This window comes from Echinops telfairi, unplaced genomic scaffold (genome assembly GCF_000313985.2).
Source record: "Echinops telfairi isolate 266 unplaced genomic scaffold, ASM31398v2 ScPeMD7_9;HRSCAF=40, whole genome shotgun sequence".
Classification (NCBI taxonomy): Eukaryota; Metazoa; Chordata; class Mammalia; order Afrosoricida; family Tenrecidae; genus Echinops; species Echinops telfairi.
Genome location: NW_022103906.1, coordinates 85,840,480 through 85,863,092, shown reverse-complemented (window position 1 = coordinate 85,863,092; position 22,613 = coordinate 85,840,480). Strand labels below are relative to the sequence as shown.

At 37.0% G+C, this 22,613-nt stretch overlaps 1 protein-coding gene across 2 annotated transcripts in view; it reads right to left on the bottom strand.

The window, feature by feature from the left end:
• Window positions 1-22,613, bottom strand: part of WDR35 (WD repeat domain 35) — a 71,718-nt gene that overhangs the window by 30,640 nt on the left and 18,465 nt on the right. The window contains exons 9-15 of one of the 2 annotated variants that reach the window (XM_004696391.3): window positions 21,988-22,113; window positions 20,322-20,507; window positions 18,137-18,169; window positions 17,716-17,776; window positions 10,130-10,274; window positions 5,873-5,942; window positions 1,525-1,578 (exon numbers count right to left, since the gene is read on the bottom strand). In XM_004696391.3, coding sequence (XP_004696448.1) covers window positions 1,525-1,578; window positions 5,873-5,942; window positions 10,130-10,274; window positions 17,716-17,776; window positions 18,137-18,169; window positions 20,322-20,507; window positions 21,988-22,113 — 675 coding nt within the window. The remainder of the gene's footprint in view (window positions 1-1,524; window positions 1,579-5,872; window positions 5,943-10,129; window positions 10,275-17,715; window positions 17,777-18,136; window positions 18,170-20,321; window positions 20,508-21,987; window positions 22,114-22,613) is intronic. The other variant, XM_045286734.1, reaches the window with a different exon arrangement.

The window sequence follows — 22,613 nt, the reverse complement described above, 5'->3', positions numbered from 1 at the left end:
CAGCAAACTGAGTTTATACATAGTCTGTATTTTATAGAAATGAAAAGTTCATGTAATATCACAAAATAAAAGCTGCTACTGCAAATGTAGGTTTTTAAACTACAGCTATGTATTTGATAATTATTTTGGCAAAGGAACATGATACAAAAGTAGGGATACAGTGACTATTAGCATAAACGGCTTTAAAAAAAAAAAACAAAATAACTTTCTATACAACCTTTCAAGACCATAGTTGTGTAAAATAACTTTCCATACAACCTGACAAACCCCTAAAGTTGGCCAATCAACAGTCAGTACAAAAGAAAACAGAGATGGTTTTCAAATTCTTCTGTCCTTCAAGGTCACTGCCACAGGGCGAGTGCAGGCTTCACAGAGCTAGTCTTTGCAGAGCAGCATTGCTTTCATGCCACAATTCTAAGAGGTGCTCTCAGCAAAGTGAGGAGGGAGTGAGGTTTAATGTACATATTTTTTTAATGTATAAGAAAAAACTTAATATATGAAAACACATTTAAATATGTATTTTTAAGATTAAATACATTAGGGTACTAAAGATTTTGGTGGGGAGAAAAGGGCACTATATTTTAAAACATTTGAAAACAATAGCAGTTCTAAAATCTGTTTACATTTCAACAGTGGGAAGCACATTAAAATACAGAAGATTATTTCCCCATGATGTTGATTATATATAGTCGCTGTCATTTAGAAATTCAAGTTCTGTGATTGAGTCCAAAAGCATAACCTAACGAAAAAAATCTTAGCACACATTGAAGAATCAAAAGTGAAAACAGAAGATTCCAAAGACCTGACTGTGAAATATATTCCTTACAACACTTAAATCATTTAATGATGAAAAAGAAATTCTAAGCTTTTCAGCTATTTTTTTCCCACTAAAATCAGCTCATAGCAAAAGGAATATAACCAAAACTGGGACTATATGCTATTAAGATTCTGTTTATAAAATTCAAATTCATAACTCTACCAGCATTACTGTATTAAAATAAACACCTTTTTCTAAAACTAATATTTTCAAATGCCAGAGCTCAAGAAGTGACATTATAACATTGATTCTCTGAAAAATGCAGCACAAAATCGGCCATGCATGGGCTTTGATATTTTTCTGGCTGGCAAAAACACCAGCTCTTCATTATATGTCTTATGAAAGTGGCTGAAAACACTATCTCCAATGCACAGTAACAGACCGCATAGAGAGCAGAAGACAGTAAGACCCTCTACCATCACCCATTCTCCTCCCACATCCTCCCATCCTTCAAGGAGCTCACTCACCTGATATACAATCTCTGTCCCTGTTTTCTCAGCTGGCACCATCCTATTGTTTTTATAAACAGCTATTTTTTTAATATGATAAACAGTTTGTAACCTATTTCACACTTTTCTTATTTCTTATATTAGATTTAGTAAAAGCTAGGGTGCTAACAAGATGATATTGACATTCGAAGCACATTGCTTGACACTATTTTTGAAATTTAAACAATTATTATTCATAAAATATTTTCCCCAACTTACCACAATCAGTGTCTTATCAGATGCAGTTATGGCACAAATTGGATCTCTTGTTCCCTAAAATAAAGTAATCAACTGTTATTCTCCAATAAGTATTTATTGACTGACCATTCCTATATTAGGCAGTGACTATTTGCTAAGAATTCTTTTTTTTTTTTTTTTAACATTTTATTAGGGGCTCATACAACTGTTATCCCAATCCAGACAAACATCAATTGTGTAAAGCGCATTTGTACATCGTTTCTCAAAACATTTTCTCTCCATTTAAACCCCCGACATTAGGTCCTCATTTTTTCCCTCCCTCCCCGCTCCCCCCTCCCGCATGAGCCCTTGATAGTTTATAAATGGGTATTTTGTCATATCTTGCCCTGTCCGACGTCTCCCTTCATCCACTTTTCGGTTGTCTGTCCCCCAGGGAGGAGGTCACATACAGTTCCATGTAATCGGTTCCCTCTTTCCTACCCATTCTCCCTCTACCCTCCGTTTTGCCACTCACACCACTGGTCCTATAGGGCTCATCTGCCCTGGATTCCCTGGATTTTCAGTTCTTATCTGTACCAGTGTACCTCCTCTGGTCTAGCCAGACTTGAAAGATCGAATTCAAGTCATGGTAGTGGGAGCGGGGAGGAAACATTTAGGAACTAGAGGAAAGTTGTATTTCTCATTCTTAAATAGTATACTGGCTTCCTCCTGTGTGCCAGACACTGAACTGAGTGCTGGAGATATAAGTCAAGAAATCTTTGCCTTAAGGGATTACTTAAAAGTTTACTGGGACACCAAATAACAATACAGTATACTAAAAAGTAGAGTCACCCCAACGTCGTCCTTGTCATTGGCGGGTGTTGTCCAGTTGGTTCCAACTCATAACAACCCTATGTAAGCAAAACAAAAACACTGCCCAGCCCTGTGCCCTTGCCATCTCTGAGTCCACTGCTGTAGCCACTGTGTCGATCTACCTCACTGACGGCCTTCCTCTTTCGCGCTGATGCCCTCCTCCAGGAACTGGTTCCTCCTGAAAGCATGTCCAAACTACCAGGGAGAAAGTCTTATCCACTTTGCATCCAAGGAGCAACTAGTGATATTCTCCCAAAACAGATGTGTTCATTCTTCTGACAGCCTATAGTTTACTCAGCATTTTTTGTCAATTCCATAATTTGAATGCATCAATTCTCCTTTGATCTTCCTGATTCACTGTCCAATTTTCACATGTAAATGAGGCAATGAAAATATTATGGCTTGTCTGGCTCAGGGTGCAGTATAGCACCAATGAAACATACAACTTCCCTCTAGTTCTTTAATGCTTCCTCTGCCCCACTATCATGATCCCAATTCTACCTTACAAATCCGGATAGACCAGAAGATGTACACTGGTACAGATCAGAGCTCAAAACACAAGGAATCCAAGGACAGATAACCCCCTCAGGACCAATAATGAGAGTAGCGATACCAGGAGGGGAAGGGAAAGGTGGGAGGAGAAAGGGGGCACCAATCACAATGATCTACATATAACCCCCTCCCTGGGGGATGGACAACAAAAAAGTGGGTGAAGAGAGACATCAGTCAGTGTAAGACATGAGAAAATAATAATAATTTATAAATTATCAAGGGTTAAGGGTGGGACAGTGGGGAAGGTAGAAGAGAAAATGAGGAGCTGATACCAAGGGCTCAAGTAGAAAGAAAATGTTTTGAGAATGATGATGGCAACAAATGTACAAATGTGCTTGACACAATGGATGGATGAACAGATTGTAGTAAGAGTTGTACGAGCCCCCAATAAAATGATTTCAAATATACATATGCATGTATGTATGTATGTGTGTGCATATATATATATACACACTGGCTTGAGTTAGATGCACCTTAGTCCTCACAAAGACATCTTTGCTCTTTAAGACTTTAAAGAGGTCTTTTGCAGCAGATTTGCCCAATGCAATATATCCTTTGATTTTTTGAGGGTTTCTTCCATGAGAAATGATAGTGGACTCAAAATCTTTCACAACTTCGATCTTTCCTCTGTTTACCATCATGCTGTCTATTGATCTAGTTGTGCGGACTTTGGTTTTCTTCACATTGCGGCGTAACCCATACTGAAAGTCTTTGATCTTCATCAGTACGTGCTTAAAGTGCTCTTCCCTTTCAGAGGCGGTTGTGTTATCTGTATATTGCAGGTTGATAATAAGCCTTTCTCCGGTCTTGTTACGTTCTTCTTCAGACAGTCCAGATTCCCAAATTATTTGCTCAGCATACAGCTTGAAGAATGCACACTTTTCCTGGATTTAAACCACTCAGTAGCCCCTTGTTGTTTGCTAACAACTGCCTCTTGGCCTACACGCAGGTTCGGCATCATCCCAGTTAAGTGTTGTGGAATTTCTTTCTTCACAATGTCACCCTTTGTCTGTTATGATCTACATAGTCAAATGCCTTTGCATAGTCAATAAAACACAAGTAAACATCATGTTGTTGATCTCTGCTTTCAGCCGAGGTCCATTTGATGTCAGCAATGATATATCCCTCCTTCCAGGTCCTCTTCTGAATCCACGTGACTATCAGGCAACTCCCTATGGATATACTGCTGCAGCCATTTTACAATTAGTTCCAACAAAACCTTACTTGCAGATGACATTAGTGATGCTGCTGGATAGTTTCTGCATTCTGTGGAGTCGGCTTTCTTTGGAACAGGCACAAAGAGGGATCTGTGACAGTTGGCTGGCCGAGGAGCTGTCTTCCAAACATATTGGCCAAAGAGTGTGTGCTTCCAGCACTGAATCAGCTTGTTGAAAGATTGCGATCGGTATTCCATCAATTACTGGAAGCTTGCTTTTGGCCAGTGCCTTCAGTACAACTTGGAAATCTTTCTTCAATACCATTGGTGCTTGATCACACGCTACCTCTTGAAATGACTGAACATCCACCAATTATTCTTGGCTCGATGATCCTGAGCACCTCTTTTGATGTTTGCTATGTCATTTGGCATTTTACACCGTTAATATGTCAGTTTGCTGTACTGTGGTATCTGTGATTGTGAAAGCTATGCCACCAGGAGGGTCACCCATGGTAGACAGGTTTCAATGAAGCTTCCAGACAAGGGCATATTAGGAAAAAGGAACAAGCTACAACATCTGAAAGATTAGCCACTGAGAAGTTTATGAGCAATGGAACTCAAACAAGCTTAGCTTCATGAGTGAAAAATGTCTGCTTTGAGACTTAAGCTCTTTTAAGAACTATATAGGATCAAATTGAAAGATTAGAAAGAAACCTTAGGGGTCAAGGTCATTGCTGTTAAGTGCTGTCAAGGTGGCTCAAACTTATAGCGATCCCATGTACAACAGAATTACACACTGCTCTGTCACATGCCACCCTCACAAACATTGCTGCTGCAGCCACTATGCCAATTCTTCTTATTGCAGGGCTTCCTCTTTTGCGCTGACCCTCTACCAAGCATGACATCCTTCTCTAGCGTCTGGTCCCTCTAATAGCAAGTCCAAAGCATGTGGGATGAAGCCTCACCATACGCACTTCTAAGAAGCATCCTGCTTGTACTTTTTCTGAAACATTTGTTCTTTCTCCTGGCAGTCATGATATATTCAATATTCTTCACCCAACAGTCATTTAACAAATACTCGTTTAATAAATGAACAGATACAAAGATAGCTAGATGAATTCTTCTACATTTTATTGGATAGGTCACTAGATCTACAGTTAAAAGATCGAAGTTTGAATCCTCACTTTGCTACATAATCACTTACTTTATGACCCTAAGTCAACTATCTTCTCTGATCATCATTTTTTCACTTGATAAAATGGAGAGAAAACTAAACGTTCCTTTTGCATTACAGAATTGTGAAACTCAGATAAGAAACTTGGTAGGAAAGAACTTCAAAAGCAATAAAGTAATGATTTAAATACTCTTAAGGAACCTTGGTAGCACTGTGGGTTAGAAAAGCGTAACAAAAACAAGCCGTTTTACTCAATTACTTAATTATATTAGGTGAGAAAATATGGGCTAGACTGCCAGAAGCGACAGACCAGTCTGCAACCAACAGGTGAGGCAGACGGGGAAGGAGAGGGAGAGAGAGGAGAAGCAGAAGCAAGGAGAGCAAAGTGGAAAAGGGAGAATTACGCTTCCCAACGTGCTGAGAGTCTGTGTCTCTAAATAACAACACATTAGCTACTTATTACCATTATTTTAGTCTAAGCGTTTTCAAGGCAAAGACTAGGAATGCCTTTAAAGAATCACTAGCGTGACATGGTATTTACTGGAAATGAATTCTTTTTCAGGTCTCAAAATAAAATCACAATATCTCACAGTCTATAGTGCTTAGCTTTGCTGGCAAAAAATAAAATCACCTACTTGGATGGCTTTACTATAATCAAGCACCCCATCCACTGATCCAGAAGGAGTATCATCAACATGATATATTCTGTAAAAAAGATCAAAATTTCAAGGGAAGTATAAGACTTACACCATTTCATAATACGTAGAACAATTAAAAGTTTAGATGACATCAATGAATATTGCCATTTAATAAAAACATTTTTATATTTTCAAGAATTTCTAACACAGCTAAATCTTAAAAAGATAGATTCTAACTTCTATTTGCCTGTTATGCAAGTGTGATGTTCCTAAAAGGTGTGTGAAAATTTATTTGAACATTGAATTGTACTTTCCCATTGAATTTCATTAAAGCCTGAGAGATTTTACTTTACTCTCCAGTAATCATCTATTAAAAGTTAACTTTGAACACACTAATTTCCTCTACTGTTTATAATTTTCTTTTCATCAATGTGCTTTGTATTTGGGGAGCTCTATTGAATGGAATTGTAGTTTGTGAGTAAAGACGACCTCCCTGTGTCTCCTGTGTTATGCATGTGCATCACCTTGGGGCGTCTACCAGTCTCTCTGATCCCTGAATGGTAATATTCATTCACACTGCACTGGCACTGCTGGTTTACTTGTCTCCCCTACAACGTGGTGATTTTCCTGGTGGGGAAAGGCTCTACCTCCAATATCTAGTACAGTGCCTCACAATGTTAAGTGCTCTGTACTGTCTCAGAGTAAACTATTAAAATGAACAGCAGTGAATAAGAAAGATAGTAGAGTAGGTAATATCTTTACCTACGGCCCTGGGTAAATGCTTTAACTTCCCACAGCTTCAATTCCTCCATCTTTAAAATAAGTATAAAAATTCCTACGTTGAGAGGCATAAATAAAATGATGCTTGTAAACCCTAGGAGCACTGAGCCAGACACACACAAAGCTTAATAAATGGCAGTTGAAATATAATCCCAAGAAAATCAAGCTACTTTCTATCTTTAAAATACCATGAAATGTTATCACTGTTAATTTAAAATCAGAATTGTGCTTTTATCAATGTAATACGGAGAATAGATTTTAAGTAAATTTAATAGAACTATAGTGTCTTATCTGAATCTCAATGTGATACGGAAAAGGCATGTTATAAAGTCCAAATGCCACTTCCATAACACTCTCTGCAAAATAAAGAACAAAAAGAAATTCCTCAACGTCATTAAAGGCGTATCTACAAAAGCCAGCTGTCAACACGATACTCAACAGGGACACACTAAACACATGCCCCTTGAGAACAAGAACAGGGTGTGCTTGCCACTCCTATTCACGATGGTACTGGAAGTCACAGAGCATTACAGAGAGAGCCAAAGGACATCTTTGCAAGGAAGAAATACAACTATCCCTGTTTGCTGATGAAAAACTTGAATTCCGCTGCACTAACAAAGGAAGTTTGAAAAGGAAATCAGAAAAACTATACATTCATAATGGCTCTTAGAAAGATAAAACATTGTGAATAAATATAACTAGAGAAAGAAAAGATCTATAAAACACTACTGCAAAAAGCTAAAAGAGACTTACATATAGAAAAACATAACATGTTCATGGACAGGAAGCGTTAACATTGTGAAAATGTCAATATTACCCAAAGTGATCTACAAATGAAATGTAAGGTGGATCCAAATTCCATAACATTCTTTAATGATATAGAAAAATTAATCACCAATTTCACATGGAAAGGAAAGAGACAATAGATAAGAAAAGCATTAATGAAAAAGAGGAACAAGGTAGGAGGTCTTACATTTCCCAATCTCATAGCATCCTACACAGGCATGGTAATCAAAATAGCCTGGTACTGGTACAATGACAGATAGAATCTAATGAGATAGAATTTAGAACACAGAAGTAATTCATCTACCTGGGGAAAACTGATCTTCAACAAAGCATTGAAGTCCATTAAATGGGAAGAGAAAGTCTCTAACAAATGGTGCTGGCAAAACTGGACATCATTTGGAGACATACGAAACAAGATCCATACCTCACACCATACACAAAATCTAATTGAAAATGGATCAAAGATCTCAATGTAAAACCTAAAACTATAAAGATTATGGAAGAAAAAATAGGGGCAACACTAGGGTCACAACACACATTTTAAATAGAATCCCAACCATTGTTAATGCACAACAGCACAAGTTCAATTATAAAAGTAGGATCTCCTAAAATTAACATTAATTCTCATCAAAAGACTTCACCAAAAGAGTAAATATTTTTCAGACTAGGAAACTGTTAGCTACAACATATTTGTACAGAGTCTAAACCCACTGCTACCGGGTCAACTCCAGCTCACAGTGACTACATAAACAGGGTTTCTGAGGAAATATATATATCACACACACTTCTATATATACGTATAGAGTGACTGTTGGTTTTGTCTCACCTAAGCAAAGAAGAATGAAGCTAGATGACATAATTAGTCCAAAAGATTAAAGGCCCACATGAACCCAGTCTCCTCTAAGCTGAGGCCATCAGAACTGGATGGTACCCAACAACAACTATCAACCACTCTGACCAAGACCGTAATAGAAGGGGTTAAAAAAATAAAAATAAGGTAGAACAAGGTTCAAAGCAAAAAAGAACACACAAACGGAGACCAGGCACTGGTCCGAAAAGGGCTGGAGGGATGCCTGAGACTACTGCTTTGAGAAAATCTTCCTGCCTGGAGTTAAAGACATCCCAAGGCCACCTTCCAGCCCAACAGGAGGACTATACCAAATAATATGAAGTACGTCTTCCTCAAAAGGCAACATTAGGCCAAAACCTAAGATGAAAAGTCAAAGAAGGGCAGGGAAGCTGCACGAATAAAAACGAGGAACCTAGGAAGGCCCTGGCACAACGCAGGATTACAACCAATGTCACAAAACAATCTGTATTTGAACCACTGATTGGGAAAACGGATTTGCTATGTAAACTGGAAAAATAAATTTGCTATGTAAACGTCCATCAAAAGTACAATAAAATGGCCAATTAAACTATTTTTTAAAAATTAAGTACAATAAAATGTTTTTTGTTTAAAAAGCGCCAGTATATTTGTAGGAAAGTGATTTCAACCTAAAATTACTGAGATAACCTCTCCTACCACACACACACACACACACAGTTTCACCTCACTACAAATCATTCATCTATTTTTTAAAAATACTTTATACTTTTATAACAAATGTAATAACAAAACAATAACAAACACAGAATATCAGTATCAGATAATATAACTTACAAAACATAGTAAATGCACTTTCATGTTGGAACATAATACAGGGAATCGCCCTAACCTGGCTTGTAATCTATGCAGCGGAGCCCTCTGTACCCACACTTACCAGAAGTAACTCTAACTCCAGACTACACAGATTCCAAGGCAAGAGAAGGAAACCAGGATCCCAATTTAATCCCCCCACAGACTGTCAAAAGCCCTGCCTCTCCTGTAGTGATTGATATTAGACTCGATCCCCTCCCCCATGCACTCCCTGGAAAGAGACCTCTCCCCTTTCCCAGCAAGAGGGAAGCTCTCAACATTCAGACTTCGACCAAGTCATCATGTCAATTTAGCAAAACCCTAGCCCACTACCACTAAGTTGATTTAGACTCAAAACAACTGTCCAGAGCAAAAGAGAAATGACTCACGGGGTATCTGAGGCTGTAAACCTTCCCAAAAGCATGCTGCCTCATCACCTCCCATGTAACAGCTGATGGGTCCAAACCCCTGAACTTTTTGCTTAGCAGCCCAACACTTAACCCACTGTGCGCCTTTACAAAACCTCTTAATAACCTTAATAAAGCAGGGGTGTGCATGAGGGAAGTAAACCATTTCCTTATAAAACCTCTGATTTCCAGTCTTTATCTAGTATGGCTTCTTTTATTACATTACACTATCTTCTTAAGGAGCCCTGGTGGCACAATGATTAAGCACTGGGCAGCTAACTAAAAGATCAGGGATTGAAGCCACCAAGTGCTCCTTGGGAGAAAAGATCTGGCAAACTACTCTTGGGAAGATCAGTGTGCAGGAAACCCTATTGGCCATTTCTATTCTGTACTATAAATCAGCATCAACACAAGGACACACAACAAAAACATTTTCTTTGAATCAATTTAAACAGATAAATTTGAAAGACATTCAAATTAATGGCAAATGTGATTTTTTTAATTCAAACAATTTCTAATTTTCAAACATGATCATTTATAATTAATTCTTTTATTTAAATGTGATCTGGTTTAACAGCTAAGAACAAGTATCAAGACAAGTACCTTTCTCTTCCTTCTTTTCGAGACCGCATGATCTGATTGATTTCCAATGCTGTGAGTTTCTTGGCCACACGATACTGCCAAATATAAAATGCTTCTTTCGAAGCTGCTATCACATGGGTTTTGGTCATTGTGACAAACAATGGTACTATTAAAAAGAACATTCAGACAGTTAAGTTATAGTACACAGAATAACAAGACACAGGACCTCAGTGATTACTGAGTCCAATCCCTTATGCTACAGACAACATAGAAGTATCACATACAGAATTAAAATACCCCCCAGGCTCTGAAATAAGAAAAGAATCAAAAGCTGGTATGACCATACATAGACATTAACTCAAAATGTATAACAGACCTAAATGTCAGAGCTAAAGATCTTCTCTAAAGCCATTGGAAGGAAACTGAAGAGAAAATTTTTGTGAACTTAGACTAGGCAGTCGTTTCTTAGAACAGCAAAAGCACAAGTGACAAAAGAAAAATAAATCAGACTCCATCAAAATGAAAAACATCTGTGCTTCAAAGGCACCATTAAAAAGTGAAAAGCTAGCTCACAAAATGGGAGGAAATCATTAAAGACCATATAGATGATAAAAGACTGCATCTAGAACATAAAAAGAATTCCTACAGCTCAATACTAAGGAAACAAGTAACCCAATTGAAATGGGGCAAAGCAGGTACACAATGCTCGACATCATTAGCCATCAGGGAAATTCTAATCTAAACCACAAAGAGACAGTATTTCACATCCATTAATAGGGCTAAACAGACAAGTGTTGGAGATCATGTAGACAAATCAATTTCTCAAGATACTAAATACTGAGTAACTATATGGCCTAGCAATCACACTCCTAGTAGACGCACTCGAGTATACGATGAAATAAAAGTGCATAAATAACTATTTATCACAGCAGTGTTTATAATAGCTAAAACGTAGAAACAAGTGAAATGGTCATCAACTGATAATCAACCTCCTTGCTTTTCACCTCTCATCTCCTCCAAATACGTGCATCCTTATTCCATAATCCGTCAAAGCAAATGGGGCTGCCATTTCCCAGACATCCACATGAAGGGCCGGGAGCCATTCTAGACTTCAGTGCACATGTAATAAAATCACTGTATGACTATTTCCTCTTCCCCACCACCTCCTGCAATCCCCACGACCACCACTACTTGGTCCACGCACTTCTTACTTCTCACCTAGGAAACTGCAAGCGCCTCCCTACTGGTCCCATCACCAATGATGTCATGGGCTCGATTTCTACCTTTAGAAAAGAAAACTCTCCCAACTGCCTTCTTAATTTAGGAATGTAAATCTTTTAAACAAATAACTTTTCACTTCTTAGAGAATATTTAGTGGTGTTCCTGTTATGTGCTGGGCTGTGGTAAACTTCACAATCATTAATCCACACACCCCTTTCATGAAAGAAACTATGAATTAGATAGTCCCATCAAATACACCTTATAGATGAAGAAATAAAGAATTAGAGAATTAACTGAAATATACCAAGGTCATAAAATATAAATGATGCCATATAAATTAAGCACATGTTCTCATCCAATGTCTTTTTAAAAATTGCTGAAGGGTCATCTTCTAAATTTATACTATTTCAATACTTAATTTTTCCATCCATAAATATCATGCAAAGTAATCAGTAAAATGGCCAGAATAAAGAAATGGTGTTAATAGAATCTATCATTTATGGGTGTTTTGCCACAGTCAAAATAAAGGGCATTTATATGTGACCACCTCCCTGGGGGACAGACAACAGAAAAGTGGGTGAAGGGAGACGTCGGACAGGGCAAGATATGACAAAATAATAATTTATAAATGATCGAGGGCTCATGAGAGAGGGGGGAGCAGGGAAGGAGGGGAAAAATGAGGACCTAATGCCAGGGGCTTAAATGGAGAGGAAATGTTTTGAGAATGATGAGGACAATGAATGTACAAATGCGCTTTAAACAATTGATGTGTGTATGGATTGTGATAAGAGCTGTAGGAGTCCCTAATAAAATGATTAATAAATAAATAAATAAAGGGCATTTAAGGTAGTAAGAGACTTTAGAAACTAAAAAAAATCAATCTAACAGTATGGTAATTTAGTAAATTAACAACTCAGGAATCAAAATTCTGGATTATGCTGGGCAACTAAGCACAGCGAATCATGTTGTTTTAAGTTGTGTGCGTGTGTGCGCGTGTGTTTCACTGCAATCTAGAAGATTTTTCTATCTAAAGTGGGCACCATTCTCGAACTCCAGGGGGAGCTGGAACCCGTCTTGATGGAGCAATACAGCGGTGGCTGGGCCCAGACACTGACCATTCCGTTAGCCCTGCACTCACTAGATCACGAAACGTTTGCTAAATGCTTACTGAACACTACCATCAATACTGCTATGCTGGTAAGTACTATGGCCTTGCCAAAATTTTTTTTTTCTTTTTTAACATTTTATTAGGGGCTCATACAACTGTTATCCCAATCCATACACACATCAATTGTGTAAAGCGCATTTGTACATCGTTTCTCAAGCCTTGCCATAATTTTGGTGTCAATACACAAACTTTTCTAACAAAATGCTTCCTAGGAATCTAAAAGCATTTTTTGGACCAATATTTACCTATAATTATAGATTATACTTAAGCTTCTTTTTGTTTTATATATCCTAAATAATCAAAACTGAAGTGTGGGTCGAGATAGGCTAGTTAAAAGTCAGACATCTCGGAATAGTGTCTTGGGGTAACCTAAATGTGATCTGAGGTACATTATGTACTCGCACTGAACTACAGGTAACCTACTCTAATTTAAACATAGTAATCATAACAACCTTACGCATCTGCTTTGAGGGAATGAAAAGATAGTAAGTGAAAAGTATAGTATAATGCCACATATAACAACAATAATAATAGCCAACATTTTTAATATATGCTTGCTATTTTTCTAAACACTAAATAAATTAGTCCATAAGCAGCCTTTGAGACAAGCATTGTTACTATCTTCATTAAAAACTGTAGCACAGGATGGTTAAATAACACGTCCAAGTTGCATAGGTGTCTAGACGCAAGTTCAGTCCGGGTGGCCCCTGAATCTGTCTCTTAACCACTATGGGTTACAAAGCCTTTCTTTAAAGGTTAGGTTAGATATGGATGCTGCTGTTAGATACGGATGCTGCTACTTTTATTATCAACACAGATCTTACAATAAAGCTATGAACAATGCTCTCACTGCCATCAATTGGATTCTAACTCATAGTAACCCTACTGGACAGGGTAGAATTGCCCTTATGGGTTTCTGAGACTGTAACTTTTTACAGAGTAGAAAGCTTTGTCTTTCTTCCACAGAGCGAGTGGCTGGTGATTTCAAACCGGTGAGACCCTGTAGTTAACAGTCCAACATGTAACCACTATACCAGTAGGGTTGACTTTAGTCATTTCTAAAATTAAAAAAAAAAATTCCTAATAATGTCTGACATGATTGTTTCTTGAATTCATGTGATATAAATTTCAGTAAATCTGCATGAGTAGATAAACCTATCTACATTAAACATGCTATAATCACAGGTTCCCAAACTTATTTGGCCTATTATTTCCCTTTCCGAAAAAAGTTACTCAGGGCCCTCTGGCAATTAAACCCTTGGGTACTACTGCCCACAATCAGAGTACAGTGTTGGCATCTGCTTGTGCAGCCACCCCTGGGTTATCCGAGGACCCCGAGGGGCAGCAATGGCCCACTTTGAGATACACTGTGCTAAATCTTTACTAAAATATCTTCTTTAAAAGACCCATCCACCCACACTGAGCTTCTAGGAAAATAATCACTGTTCAAAAGAATAGTGCCAAGAAAAAAAAATCATTTAAAATTATTTTAAGAGAAAATACCACCTTAAATAAATTTAAGAGTCAATATTGTAGGAAAAGAATACAATCAGTATAAAAGTTAAAAGCCTCATACCCTTCTCAATTCTTCAATATTTGGGGGCAAATATGCAAATACTTAGATTATTAGGAAAAAAAAGAAAAGAAAATAATAATCCTATTAATAGAATTTTATAACACTAATCACAAAACCAAAACCCACTGCTATTGAATCAATTCTGACTCATAGCAACCCTATGCAGGGTTTTTGAGGCCATAAGCCTTTAAGGGAAGAGATAGGCTCATCTCTCTCCTGCAGAGTGGCTGGTGAGTTTGAACCACTGACCTTGTGGATAGCAGTCAAATGCTTACCTGACAGTGCCGCCAGGGCTCCATTTGTAACATTATAGATACTAGTTATTATTAGATCATTTAAAACCACTTAAGAAATTATATATAAATAAAATCTGCTTGTAATACTGAAATGTCGAGGCCTGAAATAAATGAACACATTCACATCTCTAATACACCCCTCTTTCCTACCATTTCCCAGCCTTTTCAAGAACTAGTGAACTGATACTTCATTGTAATGTCTTCATCAAAACAACATTCTTTAGGCTACGTGGAAAATTTAGTGCACATGCCATTCATAAGCCACCTGTACTGCCACCGCCAAAATGACGGCAGCGCAGACAACCTGGAGCTTTCCATTCTTCTGAAAACGTATGGTTTTTCTCCTGAAAATGCAAACTGAATAAATACAAGGCACTTCAAAAAGTTCATGGACAAATGTCAATATCTTTTCAATCCATTTTTTCATAGATTTTTTGGAAGACCCCTTGTACTTGATGTTCAAAACCCAGATCAAACGAAACCTTCTCAAAGTAAATGGAATTGTCATCATTAATTTTTATCACACTCATGCCCAGTATAGAACCTGAAACAGTATAGAATTTGAGTACTGTTTGGTGATTTACTAAATATGGGTCTGATGATTTTCTATTTACATGGTAGAAAATAAACAGTTTCCTTGTACTCCACAAATATTTAGGCATTTAGGTAGAGTTAAGTAGTGAGAATACATAAATGAGTAAAGCACAAATACTACTTTTAAAAGCTCAAAATCTAGCGGTAAAGTCACACAGGAAAAAAAAATTTTTTTAATCATTTTATTAGGGGCTCATACAACTCTTATCACAATCCATACACACATCAATTGTGTGAAGCGCATTTGAACATTCATTGCCCTCATCATTCTCAAAACATTTTCTCTCCACTTAAACCCCCGGCATTAGGTCCTCATTTTTCCCCTCCCTCATGAGCCCTTGATAGTTTGTAAATTGTTATTTTGTCATATCTTGTCCTGTCCGATGTCTCCCTTCACCCACTTTTCTGCTGTCCATCCCCCAGGGAGGAGGTCACATATAGTTCCTTGTAATCGGTTCCCTCTTTCCTACCCACTCTCCCTCTACCCTCCCTGTTTTGCCACTCACACTAGTCCTGTAGTGATCATCCACCCTGGATGCCCTGTATTTTCAGTTCCTATCTACCAGTGTACATCCTCTGGTCTAGCCAGACTTGCAAGGTCGAATTCGAGTCATGGTAGTGGAAGCGGGGAGGAAACATTTAGGAACTAGAGGAAAGTTGTATTTCTCATCGTTGTTACATTGCACCCTGACTGGTTCATCCCCTCCCCGAGACCCCTCTGCAAGGGGATCTCCAGTGGCCTACTAGTAGCACACAGGAAAAATTAATAGTCACAGTGCAGAGTAAAAAGTACACTGATAAGAATTACAAAGCATTAGGAAGGCTGAAAGGAAGAAGACTAAAAATGGGTGCCTAAAACTTCAGTGTAGAATACAACAGAGAACCATAATTATTATGTATAATAATACAGAGTTCTTTTCAACATTTCTTTTTTTATGCCAATTATTATTTCTATTTCAGGACTAGTATTTTTTATTTTTTATTTAACAATCATTTTATTGGGGGCTCTTACAGCTCTTATATAACAACCCATACATCAATTGTATCAGCATATTTGTACATATGTTGCCATCACTATTTTATAAACATTTAGTTTCTATTTAAGCCCTTGTTATCAGCTCCTCATTCCCCCCTTGCTCCCCCTTTTCAACATTTCTACAGAAATTAGGATGAAGAGTAAAACAAAACAAAAATGATACTTTTAAAAATAATACATTCTGCATTTTTTGTTTTAGCCTCTGGTCCTAAAGAAAATTTGACAGAAAAATGTAACAAAAAAAAAAAAGGAATTTTAAAGGCTTTGTATGAAGCAAAAGGGCTGGTCCTTGGCTATTTGATCTTTTACTATAAACCATTGAAAGAACTGCTTGTCAAAATTTCAGCCAGTGAGACTGAAAAAAAACATTTCAAGAATGCAAATAAGTCATATCCTCAAGAATTTGCTAGTTTATGAAGGTGACAAATTTACATCTAATTTTATTTTTAAAAACACAGACTACATGGAATAAAATTACACTGGGCACCAACCTACCATCGGCATGATTTTCTATTAAAACTCTGATATTAAAAGAAAAAGCATATAATCTAAATAGAGACAGAACTTACTTCTGAGATGATGAACTCTTACATTTTTAACTAATGGAAGAAATGTATGTGATGTACGATAAAAGTACTATTATACTATAAAACCACCGGGGCCAACTCATTATAATTATTTAGGATTCTGTAATAATTTAAAACTATACTTTTGTCAGGGAACACTAACATGTATACATATATACAGAAACATACTTTGTTATATCGATGAAAAATAGATAAACATAAGATATAAAGCTGATAGTTTTAGTACAAAAAAGTGAGTGGTTTCAGAATAAAAGTGAGTGATTTCCCATGGCACTAGAAATGAGAGCAAAATGTCAAAGCCCAATATTGCCCACTTTGCTCGTATCACCCAGAGAACTCAGCAAACTGAAACCGCTTAGAAGGGAAGACACTAAGATCTGACTAAGATGGAGGACAGAATGAATAAACAATGGTTCGTGGAGTCAAGAAATAATTAAATGGGACCTCACCTTTGTAAAATCTACTAATTGTTTAAATACTGTATCCATTTTAAGAGCAAACCAGTACTTCTGAAAGGTCTCAGAAAATGGCAACAAAATCTCTATTAGCTATTTGTAATGAAATAAGATTTGAAACTTTTGAAATGATTACTTTCACAGCTACTGGACAGATGACTAATAACTCTAAAGTTGGAAAAAGTGCCTTAAAAAATAAAAAGTCATGGATTTTTAAAGCTGTCCTTGTTAACAGACTGAATGCATAAGCAAATCTGGAAAGGACAGACTCACTTTTACAAGCAACTAAAGTGTTTTCTTGGAGAAGAGGTATTTATAAGTATTTTATGAATAATAAGTGTGATCACTGCATACTAATCATTGCAATGCATACCAATTCCTGTACAGTCATATTTCCCATTTAAAAAGAGACAGTAGCATTGCAATCATAAAACTGTCATAGTTTGTTTGTAAACACAATGACCTTAAAAGGTATTGTCTAAATCAGACCACTTCTGAGAGTGAAAGGGGACACTGTTGTAATTCCACCAAGATAACAGACTTAAACTGATATAACAGACCAAGCATCCAGTTTAAAAGAACAGTGATCTAATTAATTATACTACTGGGAGGTCTTTAAACCTGTGCAACAAACAAAGTCTGATTACAGAGGAATCATATGAACATTTTCTTACCAATATCGATGTATTTGGGATCCAAAGGTGTGCCAATAGAATTACAAAGAACAAGCACAAACTGCAACGAAGAAGACAAAGAGGATCAGCACTCCTGCTCGTGTGCAGTACAGAAAAGAACACTTCACTCGTACCATGCTTATCTCTTTTTCAAGTATCACTAAGAAATTGCTAAAAACTGTCTGAAGCAAAAAATAAGAAAGAAAAAGATAATCTAGACACTTAAAGATAAAGACGAATCAAAATTATACCAAAGGAGCTTCAGTATAATTTAACACTGTGATGTTTGAGAGTAAATGTAAGGAACTTAAATACACTGGCAATTTTTCATTACATATGCCTCTGAAATTCCCGATTATCGATCAGCCTAAGATTCCTTTCTAACCCAGTCAGCTCCGTAAAAGCTAACTTAATTCGTTACCATTGCACCAAATGTTTCCATGTCGCTCTCCTCCTTTGAAGCATACATAAATCAAATGAGAAATCCAGAAGAAAAAATACGTTAATTGAAAAAAGACACAATCCAATCTACTGAAAAAGATCTAAAATGACCATTAGTTAGTTATCACCACACATAATTATCAATGCTAAGTATTAGAAAAAATAACCACGCATAATGCACACTTTACGTCATATTGCTCTCAAGTGCTAATTTCGTCTTTCTCTGTGTTAGTCACTCTCCTGTATGATGCTTTCCTGGCTAAACTAACAATTTCAAAGAAACCAATTTTTGGTGTACTATTTACAGGTAACTATAGACTTTGTCTCACAAGTAAAACTTGTTTATTTCACAAACATCAATTAAAAGATAAAAATCATTTCCCATATTCAGGTAAATAACAGAGTGACTTATAAAATCAACAATATCACCTGCAAGTACTATGTTCCTCTAGATAAGATCAAATGGTCAATATTCATTCTAAAGCAAAGATGAGAAGGTAATGGGGGAGAGGGCGCAAGAAATTGAGGAAGTAATGAAAACAAGACAACCAGAATAGAAATGATGGATGTGTCGCCACCTTATGGAGACACTACCAATGTTGCTGTTACTAAACAACTACATGGAAATAATCAAATGGGAACCTGATTTAATATATGAACTTTCACCCAAAACACAATAAATTAATATCTTTAAAATTCATTTTTATCAATGTTTTACATACCTGTGGTTTAATGACAACGAGTTAAGACTTCTAACTAAAAACAGCAAGTCATCCATAAGTTCCCATTTCCTACTCCCTACAGAAAAACATGTTCAAAGATTTATGTTTGGTTGCCAATATGCTGGGAACCAAATGGGAAAAGAAGGCTGGAAGTAAAATTGAGGAGTAAAAATTTAAGTTAAGTGAATTGCTCCATTTTACGCACATGCTCTCCACCCTCCTCTGAGATTAGTGCCTCTCAGTCCACCGTAATGCTGAGCTTGCTAAGTAGACAAGAACGAGACTGTCTCATGTGCTCCAAACATGCTACCAGGAGAGACCAGTCCCTGGAGAAGGACCTCATGTTTTGGAAAGTAGGAGAGCAACAAAAAAGAGGAAGAGCCTTGATGAGACGGGCTGACACAGTGGCTACAACAAAGGGCTCAAACAGAACAATAACTGGGAGGGCAGGGCCTGGCAGGGCAGAGGGCTTCTTTCTATCGCACATAGGGTTGCTCGAAGGCCCCTGATAGACAACAAACAACATGAGTGCAATCTGTGGGGAAGGGTTCTGGGAATCTGTTTCATGATATGCTTTGTTTCTTTGTGTTTCCGTCTTCCTGAATGACCTCTGGTCCTTCCTGTTTTCTGTTTGCTTGTCTCTCCCCCTAGGTACCCCTGCATAGTCTTTGCTCTCTCCACCTCAGGCTTAGGCTTCAGCTGTGTGAGGTCAGCAAAGGTGATCATCACTCATCTATACATCCTCTAGCCTCCAAAATTATGTTGCCATTTTCTTTTACTTCTGACCTTCACGGGAATATGTTTAAACAAACAAACAATAAAACCTTCACTGATGTTTTAGTAAGCATTACAACAGAGCCAAACGTGGTTGTTCAAACTGCCACCTTTAACCAAACTTTTATTCCTAATAAAATAAAATATATAATTTATAACACAAAGAAACTAGTAGTATGTTTTTGAAAAGATGCGGTTTGTAGTATTTATTTCTTTAAAATACTGCTATTTAGAGCTATATGTCCCAAATAAAGTACAGTTTTCATCATCAAAGGCAACCCAAATCATTGGAAATGGTCATTGTTACATCATTTCTTGAGTATTTGTACTACACATCTGGTTATTCATTTTGGGGTTATGAAATTTTAACTTGAAAAAGAATTTTGGTGTCTTATGTATTCTGAAAGACAAAAATGTTAAGACCTGAGCAGTTAATATGAATTTTCACTGCATCAGCCAAAATGGAAAGGAAAAAAATCAGGAGACATAAAACCAATGAAGACAAATAGGTTTCCAAACAGATGTCTAGACAGGGTTGGTGAGCAGACCCCTGGCTTTAATGCAGCTGCCAGTATAGAGATCAGGCTACAGAAGGTTGATCATCACAGCTCAACTCTGCCAAGTGCTTGACCTACCTATGTTTTAAGATAGCAAGAAACGCCTACCTACCTGAGGATGATTTTCATCAGCTTTAGTGGCCAAAATACAGAAATCTCCACAGGTAGTAATAGAAACAAGACTCTTCACATATTTAACATATTTCTCATTGTTTTTTGTATCCCAGAAGACGACACAATACTCTGGTCGATCAGGTCTGGTGTATGCATAAACTACAGTATTTGAGCAATAGCCCCACTAGTGAGAAAAAGAAGGGAGGGGTAAGAATAGAGAAAGGGAGAGAAAGAAAGAGGAGTGGGAAGGAGTGAGAAAGGAAGGGAGAGGGAGAAACATATTTAGTACTGAGAAAGAAAACTCGTGTATTCCTTATTTACTGTAGAAATACTGTAATATATGGCTTACTAATACTGACAAACATTCTACTCTTTAGAAATTGAAGACAGAGGACTAAACATTTAGCTGAATACTTTTATTCACTAAAATTATATTTTGGACTTAAAATTAATCAAGATCTTTTAAAAAAAACAACAATGTGCCATACAAATAAATTTAGCCTATTTAACTTTCCTTACTCTAATTGGTTACATTTCAGTGGTGAAGTTTTCAGATTTTTAATGTTTAGCAGTGCTAGTTGAGAGAAGAGTAATTGACCCTATCAAATGTTTTAAGTCTAGGTTCCCAGGCCAAAATTCAAAAATAGTTGCCTTTCCATTTTATCCTATCCACATTGTCAATATTTGTTTTCATCAGAATGACAACATATGTACATAGTATCTAATCAAATACTATAGTATATAAACCAAAAATTAATTCAAATGTTCCCACTCCAATTTCTTCTCCAAGGTGTCCATCTATAAACTCTTATAACTGAAATTGTTAAGATATCTATTCCCACATCCATATTTGGTATTAATCTATCAACTATGGTTCTGATTACAGAAGATAACTTAGCTCTCAGGTACCCTTTCCCTATCTTATACTTAATGTTATTCCTTCCACCTTCCCTATATATTCACATTATATTTATGAATAAAGCAATAGTCAATGTTAATATTACTATGATTGTATAGATTACTCAATGCTAAGCTATGTTTAGCATTTTGTACAATGATAAATTTTTAAAATAAAGTTTTTACTTTAAAAATTTCAGAGGAAAGTTGCAAAGGCAGTTCTGCGTTCCCATAAGCCCTCATGAAGTTCCCCCCTATTGTCAATGTTATCATGGTACAATTGTCCTGCTCAGAAACCAACACTAATCATTACTATAAACTCAACACTTTGTTTGGATTTCATTAGCTGTGCCCTGATGTCTTTGGCCAAGTCCAGAATCCAATCCAGGATCTACTATATTTAATTATCACGTCTCCATGGTTCTCTGTGCTGAGACAGTTCCTCATCTTTGCTTGCTTTCCGTGACCAGGACCCTTGGAGGGGTGCCGGGCAGGTCTTCCGTTCAATGCCTCTCAATGTGGGTTTGTCTGTGGTTTCTCCCCTGGTTAGAATGAGTTTGCGGGAAGGACACCACAGACGGGGTGCTCATCACGTCATGCCGTGACATGAGAAAAGCCTCCTTTCTGCGAGTTTTGAACACCAAAGCAGCTACAAATATATCCTAGAAATATACGTGGAGCTAATGCAGAATTATTTCTTTTAAAAATATGAGTACTAAAAAAATAAAAATATGAGTACTGTTTTATAAAAGGCTCTTAATACTAACCTTGTAATCTGGTCGAATATTTGCAAAATATATAAAGGAATCCACAGCCAGGGCAATTTTTAGCCCCCCTCCTTCCCAAGATATGGCAGACAGCTGCTTTCCAGGAACTTTCAGAGTGCCCAGATGCTGGTAACAGAACGGTCTTGAATGTAAAAACCATAAGTGACTCAAATACAAAATGACTACCAATCATAGAAATCAAAATTAATGTGAAAAATTATTACTCACTTAAAAAAGTTTTCTTTTAATATTTGTAAGGAAAATCATGCATATGATAGGTGAGATTTATAAACTATATACCACAAATTTCATACCAAAGTTCATCATATCTGAGAGGACATTGATTTATTTACTTCTTGCTATTTTCATATTTTCTTTACTTGAAAAAAATCATTGTGAAGTAGGTGGGGTTGACATTTCAGGACAACTGTTGTATGCAGCACTTTGGGTTACTTGTCAATACCCCAAAGAGCGTGCCCTACCTTGATTTCTCTGCTCCCTCTTATGTAATGCTACCTTCCCCTTCACACAGCGAACACATGGATCCCTCTTAGCCTATTGCTTCAAGATGTCATGGACTTAAATATGCATCTCTACTTTATGAGCAAATAAGAGAAAAACAAATA